Source organism: Octopus bimaculoides, chromosome 5, assembly GCF_001194135.2.
Source record: "Octopus bimaculoides isolate UCB-OBI-ISO-001 chromosome 5, ASM119413v2, whole genome shotgun sequence".
Taxonomy (NCBI): domain Eukaryota; kingdom Metazoa; phylum Mollusca; class Cephalopoda; order Octopoda; family Octopodidae; genus Octopus; species Octopus bimaculoides.
In genome coordinates, this window is record NC_068985.1 from 21,532,837 (window position 1) to 21,548,967 (window position 16,131).

The following is a 16,131-nucleotide window of genomic DNA, read 5'->3' on the forward strand; positions in this document are numbered from 1 at the left end:
CCTAACCCTTAATAAAATATGGGAAAAGCTGGAGATGAATGTTTTGAAAACATTCTGAACTACCTTTCAGAATGGTTTACTTTTCAATGAAATGTCATTTTGTTATTTTTCATGTTTTTATTCAATTAATCTGCAATTTTCTTCTTGTATTAGATGGATAACCCACCCTCCATTTACAGCAAGTAGCGAGCGTCTCGTTTTTTTACCTGTGTGCTAAATTTGACTACTTACGACTAACATGGGTGCATGCGCAAATTTGTGACATGCACACTTCTCCAGTAGTGCTAAATTTTGAAACTGAGTTTGCACCCCCTAAGCAAATTTTGTTCCCGGGCCACTGTGTATATGTATATATAATGGAGACCACTAGGTGGACGGCTTATGAGGTGGGGGTTGGGGAGTTTTGGGCACCTGTCTGTTTGTGTTATTGTCTGTGTCAGGAGGGATGACTGCAGGGTGAGGGTTTGACAGTATGGGATCGGGTGGAAGTAGGGTGAGGATTCACACTTTTCCTCAAACCTTTTTTTAGTTTTCCTCCTTCTTTTAGCTTGTGTCTATTCCTGCTCTTCTTTCTTCCCAGGTTCCTCCTCGCTTGTAGGAGGGCATTCTGACTTAATGTGGCTCTTTTCCCCACATTTAAAACACCTGGGCGTCCTATTCTCTACCATGACTATCATCTTGATGTCACCGTCGACCATAATGGTCTCCACAATCCTTTCTAGATCTTTGGAGCGGCCTGGATCACCATTTCCAGGCTCTGTCCTTGCCAATTTCTTGTCGGCACTCTTTTTGCCTGGAGGACCAAAATCTGGTCCTCCATACCAAGTAGGATGGTGTCTACCAGCCAGGCAGCATCCACCTCAGGAGGGATCTCATCAACCCTTACCTGAGAAGCACGCCCTCTCGGGTAAATGGGTAGTACCACCTCTTCCGTCTTGAGGGGAGTAATGGCATGCTGCCTGGCCACAGCCTCGGACGCAAACAGCACCTCCACCGTTGCGCACTTTCTCTCTCTAGCTAGGTAATCCACCTCTTTCCAAACAGGCTGCAGAACCTTTTCCACTTCAGCTCTCGTAGCCACCTCTATCCGATGCAGTCTTACATTGTATGTTCTATACAACACCGTTCTTTTGGCTGTCCATTCGGTAGTTTCCCTGGGAGGCGATACCTTGACATTGTTCCTCTCCCTTTTCATCATTTCTTGGAATCTCTCAATTCCCTCCAAACACACATCTTCAGACTGCCGTCTCACCGCCTCTGCGAAACTCCTCCTTTCTGTCTTGTTGCTTGTCAAAATGAGCAGGAAATCCTCTCTACACCAGATGATTGATGAGGAAACATTCGATCCCCTAGGACCTGTGCTGGTAAAGGAAAGGTCAGTCCTTTGTTTAGGGTTTGACCTACATTACTGACCATAATCTATATAACAGAGAGAATTTCCTATCTCTTCCTCTTATGTGTCAGCTATGACCAAGGAGCAATACCCGCTCTTTCGTGTCAGTCAGACCAAGGAGCAACACTTCTCTTTGCCCTTCACTCAACATGCAAAGAGAGGCTTTCAGCCGCAAGAAAAACGATGCCACCTCTATCCTTTCTTCCTTTCTAGTCAGCACCGTGCATTCCTTACTCTTTCACTCAGTACTGACAGACAACCTTTTTCTACACTATCAGCTACTAATAAGCGAGCCAATCTTGGCACTGTCACTAGTATTGTTACTGTCTCTTTAAATACCTGTCGGGCAAACAGATCAATATAGGTAAATAATATTTCTTCCTTCTTGGTGTTGATTCTTCGATGTTCACTGGTCACTCCGACGCGAGAACCTTAAAGCGTTACATCTACACGCTACATAAAGTAGAGGGCTACCTCATATCGACCTGATATGACACATCACATCCAACCCGCTACACATCTGTCCCTAAATAACACTGTTTAAAGGCACCGAACAAACCGGTAGCGGTTGTGCGTTACTTTATTAAGGCACCGGTAGTGTTTGTGCCAATGGCCTAAGTCATGGGCATTGGCTCTTCCTTCAGACCAATCTGAAAAATCAAATAACAACTGAACTTTTATCTATTGATCCATGTTCTTTTACTACTTTTAGTCGTTCACCTGCAGCCTTGCCGATTAAATACTGCGTCATCTTCACAGTATTTAATTGGGTTACTTTAGGAGAAATTTAAAGCTTTCTATTTAGTGAATACCTTGCATAACTAATGCTACACAAGGGACGTAACTCGACTGAGTAAATACCACATGGCATTTTTGTTCCCTTCTCTGACACATATACACATTCGTTTAACTAGATTATGGCAGGAAGATAAGCTTACTCAAAATAGCCTCCTTTGGCTTTCACCACGGCTACATGTAATCCTCACAGTGTCCCTGAGGAGGTCTTTGAACACTGCCTTGATCTTGGTTTTATTTTTAAAACATTTTAAAAATAACAACTGAGAGACAAATTTATGAAGTATATTGAATAAACCATTTTGCGAGTTCTAATAATACATATATTTTATAATATAATGTATATATATGTTGCTATGCATGGGTCAGATAGAATTTGGGATAGATTTTTTTAAGGCCAGATGCCCTTCCTGTCACCAACCCTCACACATATACATATATGTTGTTTGGGCAAAATTTGATGATCTTTTATATTCCCTTTTTTTCACGAATAGCTTGATGTATTGGTTGACAGTCAATGGTATTGGAGAGCATAAAGATTAAAGCTGTAGTTGAGAAAAACTTAGCTGAGATGAAGGACTGGAAGCCATTTGAATATTGGTAAAGTGTTACAAGAATCTTAGATCGTTTGCCTACAAAATATTGTATGATGCTTTTATCTGGAATGTATAATAATAAATTCTAACATTTGATCTAACTGGACAAAAATTCTAACACTCAATCCCAAAACAGATTTAATTTGTGTAACTTAAGAAATCACTTGAAATTTGGCAGCAAAAAAAGCGAAGCAAACCAAATCAAAGTAGGATTAATAAAGGTGAATTGAACCCAATGAATATGTTTCTGAATCAACTGTGGACCCATGCCTTCTGCAGATTTATTGATGAATTTCTAGATAGCAAACTTAATTCTACAGGCCTTGGTTTAGCTCTCCTGAGAATGTTATCAGCAATAGACTGATATCCTACCTTGATTTCTTTCCTGATAAACAGTAACATTTCCAAAGTTACACATAAGCTTTAACAATCTACAGAGTTCAAGATATTTACATTTATCAGTTGAAATAAATCTAGGAGAGTAGATATTCAAAGAAAATAATAGTACACAGCCAAAGTAAGAGTGAACATATTTAGCTACACTAACGCTGTAGGATAGAAATCATTGAGATAGGGTGCAGTAATTCAAGCAATTCTATTCACTTCACTCAAAGTCTAATATACAAAGATCGTTAAAGTAATATTTTGGTGACACTTGCTTACAACTATTACATGATGTTAAGGCAAGGAAACTGTAACACACATGTATGCACACTGAACGACACCTGTTGTTAATGTCCAGTTATTTACATTTGTATTTGTGTACCATCTACTCCATTCTTTAACTCTTGTGTTCTTATTCACATACCTGGCAACCCTGGTTGTCTACCTTGAATTATAAAAAAGAATTTATTTCAGCTTATCGCACTCTTCAATACAAAAAATTCCACACAATCTTCCACTTCAATAAATCACTATTGTTCCTGAAAGTTGTTTTTTATATTCACTATGGATTGCTTGAAGCTATAACTTTCTTTCTACACCTTGATCCCTGGCTCTTATATTGTTATATACGTATGTCTTTTTTTACTGGTGAAAGCCGGTTTATAGCATTATCCTGGGTTTCTTACCATCAAGAGTACCTTTATGGCATATGTTCAGACCCTAAGACCTGTTGGCCTATGGTCTCTTTAAAATAGGTTTTAAAGTCTGAGGATACACCATAAAGGTACCCTTGATGGCAAGAAACCCAAAGTAATCCTATAAACTGGCCTTCACCAGTAATTAATATAGACTGTTTTACTTCTTAGAGTGTGCTTCTTCTCCAGATTTGTTTTTCTAAAAAAAACGATACATATATAAACACACACACACACGAACATATGACAGGCCTCTCTCAGTTTCTGCCTACCAAATCCATTTACAAAGCTTTCAGTGATCTGGGGGTTACAGGAAAAAAAAACTTGCTCTAGGTGCCATGCAGTGAGACTGAACTCAAAACCATGTAGTTGGGAAGCAAACTTCTTCCAACAAAGCCATGCCTTCACCTAACATAAATTTCAGATTTCCTTTTAAAAAAATGCTGGTGAGTGCCATATAGCCCAAGGCTATCTAAACGCTTCTGTTTTGAAAATGATTATCCAAAAGTAAAAGTGATTCAAACTCCAATGGCTAGTTATAGCTAAGTAAATATTAGGCCAGGGCCATTGCCAGACTTTGGTACCTGGGTGTGCCTCAGAATATTTTGAGTGGACACTAATTTGTAATAATGCTAAAGTGGAGTAAACCTGAGGGTGCACCATTGAATAGTGAGGAGGCAGTGCTGTCCAGTGCACCCCCTTAGCAATGGACAGGCATTGGGGAATTTGCTCATTAAAATTAGTAGTATTTTTCTTTATCATCTATGGAGTGATGAACTATTAAGTTAGTTCTCAAACAGATTTTTGCTCATTACCATAAGTTTCAAATAGCATAAGGTACTAGGTAATCAAATCCCCCCCCCAAAAAAAAACAGTAATAGAGATTAATGATGGTTTCTAGTTTAAGAACAAAGCTAGCAATTCTGTGGAGAAGGGTTTAGTCAATATCATCAAACCCAGTAGTTTGCTAATTTGTCTTATCAACCCTAAAAGAATGGAAGGCAAAGTTGAACCTGGAAGGATTTGAACTCAGAACAAAAAGAACCTGAATAAATGGTGCAAGGCATTTTTCCAACACTGTAACAATTCTACCAGTCAGCCACCTTAGTTATATGGAATAATAATAACTAATGAGATCTGTGAATATTTCATGGTAAACCTATTGGGTTATTTCTGAAAACTTTATCCCAAAATCCTGAAAGTGTATCCTGTGTTGTGTCTGTTTGGAAAGATAGTCGCTCATCTGCTGCTCATTGAAAAGTGAAAAAAATTGGAATATGATGATTACTTAATGCACTTTATATATACACTTTATATACTTTATGCACAATTTTATAGACTTAATACACAGCACTCATAAAATATTCACTTTTATTTTCCCATTTTCTCCATAAACAAAAGAAATATCCCATACATATGATACAACCTTTTGTTAAATTGCATATATCTACCACGTAAATAAGTGTGAATATTTCATGGAATTGCACTTATGCACATGTGTTAAGTGACAGGTGATATAAAAAATGTAGTTCAATTAATAAAAAAAAAACACACTTTTCACTATACAATCACCACTGCAACCCCCACACCACTACCTCCACCTTCCTCTCTACCACCATCACCATTATCTCTCTCTGTCTTTCTAACTCTCTTTCTCTATATCACTACCTTGAACTAACTTTTTTAACCATGTAATAAATATGTTCCTCCTACCTCACATATAGCCATCTGAAAATATACACTACTCAAATCTTACAATGGTAGCACCCTATTTGATGGGGGTAGGTATGAGCTCACAAAAGGGCAGCAAATGTCATAGAGGTGTTGTGTTTTAGACGTGTCATAATTTTTCTTAGAAAATAAACCAAGTACAATACTTATATTTTCGTTTTTAAATCTTTGACGAGATTAACATTTGAATAAGATATTGTGTTATCAGTGAGCAGAAACATCGTTATATAAGTTTTCACCTTCTTAAGCAATTTCCATAAAGATTTAACATTTGGGTCACTAGTATAAATAAATATCTTAAAAGAGATACATACCAAATGAGACAGTAAAAGAAAATGTGAATTATATCAGATCACTGTACAAAATTAGCGTGTTTGATTAAAATTTTTGAAAACAAAAAATATGAGATAGAGTAAAATGCTATTCCATGAAACGGCACAGATCCACAAAAGTTTGTGAAATACTCATCGCAGATCAATCTTTCAGCTGTTTACACAAAATCTCTTCATTTTCAAACCCCTCTAAAACATGTTGATAGAGAAAAATAAACACATGAGACAGATTATATGCAGTTTATTTTCTGAAATGAATGACAACAGTTGGCAGACTGAAACTCAGGTTTTAAATATACCATCATCGATTAACGTCCGTTTTCCATACTGGCATGGGTTGGATGGTTTGACTGAGGTCTGGAGAGCCAGTGGCTGCACCAGGCTCCAATCTGATCTGGCAATGTTTCTACAGCTGGATGCCCTTCCTAACACCAACCACTTTGAGAGTGTAGTGGGTACTTTTTACATACCACCGGCACAGGAGCCAGTCATGCGGACCTGGCAACAATTATGTGTTCAGATGGTGCTTTTTACATGTCATCGACACAGGAGCCTGTCAGGAGGTACTGGCATCGGTCACGATCAGTTGGTGCTTTCTATGTGCCACCAGCATGGGTAGCCAGTCAGGTGAACCATGTTCAGTTGGTACTTTTTACATACCACCACCACAGGATCCAGTCAGGGGGCACTGGCCCCAGCTACGATTTTGGTTTTACTTGACTCAACAGGTCTTCTCAAGCATATCATATCACCCAATGCATCAGAGGTATTCTTAACAGGGCCAGACATGTGTAGCTGTGATTTCACTTTAGTTGCCAGGTCTTCTCAATCATAGCATATCTCTAAAGATCTTGGTCTCCTGTCATTGCCTCTGTGTGGCCCAGTGTTCGAAGGTCGTGCCTCACCACCTCATCCCATGTCTTCCTGGGTCTACCTCTTCCACAGGTTCCTTCTACAGTTAGAGAGTGGCACTTTGTCACACAGCTGTCTTCATTCATACATAACATATAGCCATACCAGCGCAGTTGCCTCTCTTGCACACCACATTTGATGCTTCTTGTGCCCAACTTTTCTCTCAGGGCACTTACACTACATTGTGTATGCACACTGACATTACACATCCAGTGGATCAGACTAGCTTCATTTCTTTCAAAACTATGCATGTCCTCAGCATTCAAGACCCACATTTCACTGCAGTGTAGCATGCCAGTTTGCACACATGCATCATACAGTTTACCTTTCACTCTGAGTGAGAGGCCCTTCATTGCCAGCAGAGGTAGGAGCTCTCTGAACTTTGCCCAGGCTATTCTTATCCTAGTTGCTACACTCTCAGAGCAACCGCCCACACTACAGACTTGGTCGCCTAGGAGAGAAAAAAATTTGCCAATGTTCTACACCACAAGGACCAAAGACTTGCAGTATTTTGTGTTGCAAGACAGTGTGTGAGAGAGAATCATGATGTCGTAGGAGAGAAATGTGTCCCCATGGATGATGGTTCACTTGCATTAAATGAGGCTGCAAAGAGAGAGTTGTGTATGCACACTGACATTACACACCCAGTGGAGCATACTGGCTTCATTCCTTGCAAGCCTACGCTTGTCCTCAGCAGTCACGGCCCATGTTTCACTGCCATGTAGCATGGCTGTACACACACATGCATCACCTTTACCTTGGTAGTAGTTGACTATGGTGCTGCTACACCAGTCATTGGTTATGACTCCTCCATAAACCACCTGATTTACAATGCGAGAGGCTAGGCCATAACCCACACTGCCCGATATTTTAAGCATCCCAGCAGTGATTCCTGATGGGCCAGGTGCTTTCCCTGTCTTCATATCCTTAATTACTTTATCTACCTGGGTACTGTCGATTCGGATAGCTGGTCCCTCAATTCGGTCAACCTTTGGCAGACTCACCTCCTCCCATTCATTCTCCACATTCAGCAGTCTTTCATAATGGCTTCTCCACACCTTTGTCTTTGCAGAATCATTAAAAGCAAGGGCACCATCATCCATGCAGACACATTTCTCTCCTATGACATCATGGTTTTCTCTCACACACTGTCTTGCAATCTGAAATACTTCAGTTCTCTGGTCCTCACGTCACTGAATATTGGCAAACTTCTTTTCAGCTACTTGGCTACATATACCTGTCTCTTATCTTCCCTTTTGCCAATCTGATACATTCTCCTGCTACCCCCACTCTTCCAGGCACTCCAAGCCTGTTTCTTTGTTCTAATGGCCCTCTCTACTGTATTGTTCCACCACCATGTTACCTTAGGTGAGTGCCACAGATTTGGTCTGTGGCACTCAGCAAGCTGTCTCACAGAAATTCCTGGCTTTCTTCTATGTCAGGAATTCCCGGCTTTCTTCTATGTCACAGGACTGTAGTTCCTCCTCCGTATCATCAAATTTCTCGATAAGGATATCCCTAAATCTCTGACCATATGAAGGATTCCTAAGCTTCCAAGTCCTTCTTTTCCAGATTGGTCTGCTTTTTGGTATCCTTCTGGCCTTGAGTCTAAAGTCACTAATAACTAGTCTATGTTGTGGGGTACATTCTTCACCAGGGAGGGTACCACCTGATTGGCATTCATGCCAGTGGAACGTTAAAAGCACATCCGAACATGGAGTGTAACCGGCCCACTTATGAGTACCCCTCATTCATTAGACAATGAATTTTGCTTGTGAAGACCTATTGAGGCAAGTGTATACAAATCAAAATCGCTGATGTGGCCGTTGACAGTACCGCCTGATTGGCACTCATGCCAGTGGAACGTTAAAAGCACATCCGAGCATGATCGTTGCCAGGGCCACGGATTGGCTCCCGTGCTGGTGGCACGTGAAAAGCACCATTTGAGCATGATCGTTGCCAGTGTCGCTTTACCGGCACATGTGCTGGTGGCATGTGAAAAACAACATTCAAGCGTGGTCGTTGCCAGTGCTGCCAAACTGGCTCCCATGCAGGAAGCATGTAGAAACACCTTTTGAGCGTGGTCGCTGCCAGAACCGCATGACTGACCCTCGTGCAGGTGGCACGTAAAAGCACCCACTACACTCTCCGAGTGGTTGGCGTTAGGAAGGGCATCCAGCTGTAGAAACCTTGCCAGATCAGATTGGGCCTGGTGCAGCCGCTGGCTCACCAGTCTTCAGTCAAACCGTCCAACCCATGCCAGCATGGAAAGCGGACGTAAAACGATGATGATGATATTAATATATGTTAAATTTCATACGGGCATATGGTGCATTAACTCCAATTTTTGTCAAACAGTTGAGTCTTCCCTGGGATGAAACATTATAAACTACCATATTTCTCTGAAAATCTAATAATTTTTGTATGGTATCTAACTGCTCAGAGATGTATCAAAATGCCTGTAAATAAGAACCAAATAAGTTGTGTATTTCCCTTTTAAAAAGAAAAGAAATACATTTAACCAATCAGTTACAGATAAAATAATTAGTTGCATCGTCCTCAATAGATATCTCAGCCATCAGGGGGAAGTAACTCCAAATTTTATACCATCTGAGTGGCAAGAATGGCTTGTAATCATCTTGGTAAACTTTTGTTGAATAGATCTATACTTTTCCTGTGTGATATGCAGGAAAAGTTTAGACCAACTATTCAATATTTTCCCCAGATAGTGGAAGTATCTGCAAGAATGTTAAGTGCTGCGAAAATTCTTGATATGCCTGTTATAGTGACCGAGCAATATCCTAAAGGTTAGTGTAAATTTTATCCTTGGCAGTTTCTTCGTAATATTTCATTTGCTGAATTGTAAAAAAATTACTATAAAACACGGATTGTTTTTATTCAAGAAATGTATTTTTTTCTATGTATTTTTCTTTTGATAAGTTATACACATTGAATGACATGTTATTCATACACATTGAAGGTTACTGAGTTTACCAATAGTATAAACCAGTGCTCCGCAACCCTTTTTCATTCGCGGTACAGATATTCTTTTCAGAATTGGGCGGCACACCCGAACTACAAATATACGGAAATAATTATATTCAGGTGACACTGCCGCATACCTAGCACTGTCTTGTGGCACTCCAGTGTGCCGCAGAATACTGTGTGCGGAGCACTGGTATAAACTGGTCAGATTGCACGGTTTGTTTCAGATACGTTTTCAGTGAGTTTTGTTACCCTGTAATAATTACATGGCCATGATTTAAGCTAACCCACTGGTATAACAAGTACTGGTCTCTCTACTTTGGGGAACTTTACTATAATTTAAGAAAAAGTTCGAAGTTCATCGACCCTATTACGTAAATTTGTTGATGTATCAATACGTGAGTTTATCGACCAAACAATGCAATGAAGTCGATAAAATAAAAATAAAGCACCAGTCAAGAAATGGGGTTTATATTAATTCGACTATCACCTTCCTCCAAATTTTAGACGGTGTAAGAAATCGTTATAAAACATGGCACATCACATCCAGCTTGGAGCCGTTGAATAGTAAATAGAAAGTCCCTCAACCGGTTAGAAATAGCAACCAAATCTACTTCGAATTACAGGTCAAACTAAAGCACCGTTTTGAAAGAGAGAGCCACAACTTGTAGATAATAAATTATCGTTGGATATATCTGAAAATTGCTGCATATTGACCATTTAATGTTGTTTCACACGTAACATTGATTAAAAACAAGCTAATTAGTATAGGTGTAACAGGGAAAGGGAAAGGAAGTCTTGCCCAGGTAAAGTTATCGAGTTATTTGACTTAGCGATTCTCGAACTAACGAAAATAAGTCAACCAAAAAAGGTATTAGTGAAATTTTTTTACCATCCCCTCTTTAATAATGAGAAGACAAAATAAAGTTTGCTTTCATATAATTCTGTTCTCGGTGCTAATGCAGAATCGCACCTCTCCTGGAAAAATACCTTTTTTTTTTTTTTTAAAACAAATTTGGTACTACTTAAATACAGAGGTCCCGATGCATCTACGCAACCCTAACATGTAGCCGGCTGAATGTGATGTGCCGTATCAATTCGATTATAAGGTAGCCCACTACTGAATGTAGCGTATAAATGTAACGCTTCAAGGTTCTCGCGTCGGAGTACCAATAAACATCGAAGAATCAACACCAAGAAGGAAGAAATATTATTTACATATGTTTATTCGTTTGGCCGACATGTAGTTAAAGAGACAGTAGCAATTCTGGTGATAGTGACATGGTTGGTTCGCTGATTAGTAGTTGATAATGTAGAAAAAGGTTGTCTGTCAGTATAGAGTGAAAGAGTAAGGAATGCACGGTGCTGATCAGAAAAGAAGAAAGGATAAAGGCGGCATCGCCTTTCTTGCAGCCGAAGGCCTCTCTTCAAATGTCGAGCGAAGGGAAGTGCTGCTCTTGGTTAAGGCTGGCGCAAAAGAGCATGTTGCTCTTTGGTCATAGTTAACACATAAAAGGAAGAGCTAGGAAATTCTCTGTTATATAGACTAATGTAGGTTAAACCCTTAACAAAGGACTGACCTTTCCTTGACTAGCACAGATTCTAGGGGATCGAGTGTTTCCTCATCAATCATCTGGTGTGGAGAGGATTTCCTGCTCGTTTTGACAAAAAACAAGCAGGTGGATTTGGTTTCAAATCTCTAGCAGGGTCACGCTAGATGCCTATAAACCCTAACTCTAACAAGTGGGCACTGTAAGAAAAGATCGTTACATCGGGACTTCTGTATTTAAATAGTGCCAAAAAATTTTCAGATTCCTATGTTTTAGATCTTGGAGATTACGAATATGCCAAAGACAAATTTTTTAAAAATTTCACCACCCACTGCCATTTAAACTTTTTCCGAAATTTTATTTTTAAACCACCTTTTCCAAATTCATCAATAAGGTCATGAAATGGTGATGAAAGGACTTTGACAAACCTAATTGATTGATTGACTGAACAATTAATCAAACAGTTGGTTAGTTGAATGGTTAAATAGTTAACCAACTGGCAAACAAAAATATAAAGAAGTGAAATAGAACCAGTGCATGTGTTTATTATTGGTATAATGACCCTCCCAAGATACTGCAAAGGATTAATTAGTTTGTTTTTTTTATTTTAGGTTTAGGCTCCACTGTACCAGAGCTTGATGTCGAGGACATTCCAGTTGTTGCCAAAACAAGATTTTCAATGATGGTTTCAGAAGTTGAGAATAAATTAAAAGAACATCCAGGTAAGTTTGTTCCACTTATTCCCTTTATTTGTACTCCACTCTTAACATACCCTTTTAACTATTTTAGTGTAATAAATCACAAAAATGTGTGCTTTTTTATAATTAATAAAAGGATTGGAGTTCACTGCAGCGACAAAATATTCCTTTCTTGTGTTCAAGTAGTTTGGGAGTAACATGTGATGCTGCAATATGCACCACTTTGTGTTCTTTGTATTTTGTTATTGGGAGATTAAACCTTAGCAGGATTAGCATAATCATCATAGGCCTAATGTAGACTAGTATTTTGTCCTTGTGTTGGCCAAATGTGATGCCTGTCAGTGCTCTTAGATGTTTGTACTTTGTTTTGTTATGTCTTTTATATGTGTTACTGAGGTGTACATAATCTTTACCATTTTTTTTCTTATGTCTTTTGATGTTCTTTGGTGTTACAAATAAAAGAGACATAGATTTAACAGGTACTAATTTTAGTCTGCTTATTTGAAATGCAGCTGTGTCTGAAGAATGGTGAGAGCAGGTGCTTATTGTCTTGGCATTTGAAGATGTATATATGTTTTGTAGGAAAGTCATATAGTTGTAAATGTTGCTTTCCATACATCAAATGACTATATAAAAGGTCACTTTTGGGAAAGCACATCATGCTGCCAGGTTCAATACCCTTTCTAGTCCATGGATGCCTTTAACAGTATTTACTTTCTTGCAAGTATCTAGACTAAACTCCCAATAAGAGGTTATTAGTATGATCTCATAGTGCACTATCATTCATTACACTTTCCTAAACATCTCAGCTAAAAAAAAAAAACTCCAAGCTTTCTGGACAACTCCGCCACTTCTTCTCTAGTATCCGTGGACTACAAACCAGCCAGCTGCCTATGCGTACACACCCATGACCTTTTGCAAGTACATAAATAACACATCCTCTTTGTTTCTCCATTCCACACTCCTCTCATTCCTCGTCTTTAGTACATCCGTTTTCCAAACCACACTTTATATTCAAACTTCACTCTGAAAGATAGTATCTATGAGTATGAAGATTCCTCTCTCTCTATCACCCAACTCTCTTGTCTGGATATTACTAACAAGGACTTCTAGTTACTTAGGCCAAAATTTTCCCCCTTCTGATCCTCTAAACACATCTACTACCACTCTCCAAACTCTTCCATCTGCTTTCTGAAGTTTAATCATTCTCTCTGACTTCAATGCTCACAAGTTTTATATTCATGTTATACTTGTGCTACTCATGGAGAAACTAAATATTTAGAAATCCTCAACTCTTTACAACTAGTTTCATCCCACTAAAGGAATCCTTGACCTACATACAAACAATCCAAACCCTCTTGATCTCTTTCTTATCTCCAAGCCCACCCTCTACCAATCCATTGGTATCTCTGCACCTATTATTTTTTTTTCTTTCAGTTAACCACTACCTCATCTCACCTACCCACTACATATTCACATACCATGCAGTGCCTCTCACCTCCCAGGCCTTAATGACACTTCAAGTCTACTGAGCAATTGGAGCTCTCTGTTCTATGCTAATTGTACTTTGCAGTACATGTGCTTCACCTGTCATCCACTAGAGATAGCTAGGTGAGTGACTGAAACCATACTTTGGCATGTCCCTCCACATCTCACATGCAATTAAAACCAAGAGCCTCAACTCCCTCAAGTATTTTACCCACAGCTCTGCTGCAGCAGTTCAGGTGCAAAGAAAATAGCCTACAACATCATCATCATCATCATTTAATATCCATTGTCCATGCTGGCATGAGTTGGACGGTTTCACTGGGATGGCATGCTGGAAGGCTGCAGCAGACTCCAGGCTTATTTGGCATGGTTTTTTATGGCTGGATGCCCTTCCTAATGCCAACCACTTCAAGAGTGTAATGGGTGTTTTTATATGCCACTGGCATGGGTGCCAATTTGCATGACACTAGTATCTGCCATGATTACAATTTTGCTTGGCTTGATGGGTCATCTTCTTAAGCACAACACAATGCCAATCATCTTGGTCATTGCCTCTATGAGGCCCAACACTCAAAAGGAACTAAGCCACTTAGCCTCTGTGAGGCCCAGTGCTCGAAAGGAAGTCAGTCACTTTGCCTCCGTGAGGTCCAATGTTCAAAAGATGTTCTTTACGTGCCACCAGCACGGGTGCACTTGGCTTGATGGGTCAAGCACAGCACATCTCCAAAGATCTCAGTCACCAGTCATTGCCTCTGTGAGGCTCAAAGTTCAAAGATCATGTTTCACCACCTTGTCCCATGTCTTCCTGGGTCTACCTCTACCACAGGTTCCTTCCACAGTTAGAGATTGACACTTCTTTACAAAGCTGTCCTCATCCATACACATCACATGACCATATCAGTACAGTTGTTTCTCTTGTACACCAAATTGATTCCTTTTATGCCTAACTTTTCTCTCAGAATTCTTACATTCTGTTGAACATGCACACTGACATTGCACATCTAGCGAAGCATACTAGCTTCATTTCTTTGAAGCCTATGCATGTCTTCGGCTGTCATAGCCCATGCTTCACTGCCATGCAGCATAGCTGTTTGCACACAGACATCAAACAATCTGCCTTTCACTCAGAGAGGCCCTTTGTTGCCAGCAGAGATAGTAGCTTTCTGAACTTTGCCCAACATAACCTTATTCTCACAGCTACGCTCTCAGAGCATCCACCTCCACTACTAACTTGGTCACCTAAATATCAGAAGCTATCTACTACATCTAACCTACCCCACTGGCAGTTGATGGAATCTATTTCCTGCTCATTTACAGCATTTATTGTACCTATGCACCTTCCACATACAAAAGTTAGTTTCCCTGTTAACCTTCTTCTGATGTTGCTGCACCTTTTATTGCTTCCATAAGATACTAGAAATACATCCAGGGAAATCCAAAAGCTCAAAAGCCCTAGAAGCTAATGAAATCCCAAAGACCAAACAAGCTCTTTCACCTTCCAAACAACAGTCAATCCTTTTGGTCCTTTACCAGAAAGATATCAACCAACATTGCAGAATCCCCCTTCACTCTACTTAGTATTGTAAGATATTGTTCTAACCACAATTTTGTTGTTTTTTTAAAGTATATGTTAAGTATTTTGTTTATAAGTGATTAGTTAGGAATGGAATCAAATGCTCTACTAATATTAGAATATGCATGTTACTTTTTGTAATATATATGTTACTTTTTGGTGGGATACTATCATATACTTTTTGCCTCAGTAATGTATTAGCTATATATAGGTTATTTGAATCTACATTACTTGTTGGAATGAGAAATGAGTAAGTTGGTTATATCAAAGACAAGTCTTTCTAGGATTTATTAATGTGTTCACAATGTGGAAGATTTATCATAATCATTATTATTTTATCCAGTTTTCAAGTTCTAGGAATTAGTTTCTTTTTTTTTTTTTTTCCAGTAGATTAGTCATGTTTGATGTAAGCATGAAAGAAGAGAAAACATGATAAAAATTAATGTTAGTTAATTTAATATTCATAAGAAACTATAACAGAATAAGTGACCTGAATCAAAATAATGAAATTGAATGCTAAGTAACAATAGCTAATGAGTTTGCAGTAACAAAATGTGTTGTAGCATAATTTGATAGTTTCCACACAATTATATTCCTCCAGGCTGTGTGGTTAAGTAGTTTACTTCTCAACCACATGGTTTTGGGTTCAGTTCTACTGCATGGCACCTTGGGTGAGTGACTTATGCTACAGTCCTGGGCCAATCAAAGCTTTGTGAGTGCATTTGGTGGATAGAGATACTGAAAGAAGCCTGTTGTGTATGTCATCATCATCATCATCATCATCATCGTTTAACGTCCGCTTTCCATGCTAGCATGGGTTGGACGATTTGACTGAGGACTGGTGAAACCGGATGGCAACACCAGGCTCCAGTCTGATTTGGCAGAGTTTCTACAGCTGGATGCCCTTCCTAACGCCAACCACTCAGAGAGTGTAGTGGGTGCTTTTACGTGTCACCTGCACGAAAACGGCCACGCTCGAAATGGTGTCTTTTATGTGCC

At 39.4% G+C, this 16,131-nt stretch overlaps 1 protein-coding gene across 1 annotated transcript in view; it reads left to right on the top strand.

Annotated features, from left to right (window-relative positions):
- The first annotated feature begins 9,390 nt into the window (after positions 1-9,390).
- LOC106875798 (isochorismatase domain-containing protein 2) overlaps positions 9,391-16,131 on the top strand; it is an 11,744-nt gene continuing 5,003 nt past the window's right edge. Inside the window, exons 1-2 of the mRNA XM_014924066.2 lie at positions 9,391-9,645; positions 11,985-12,095. Coding sequence (XP_014779552.1) covers positions 9,462-9,645; positions 11,985-12,095 — 295 coding nt within the window. The 5' untranslated portion in view covers positions 9,391-9,461. The remainder of the gene's footprint in view (positions 9,646-11,984; positions 12,096-16,131) is intronic.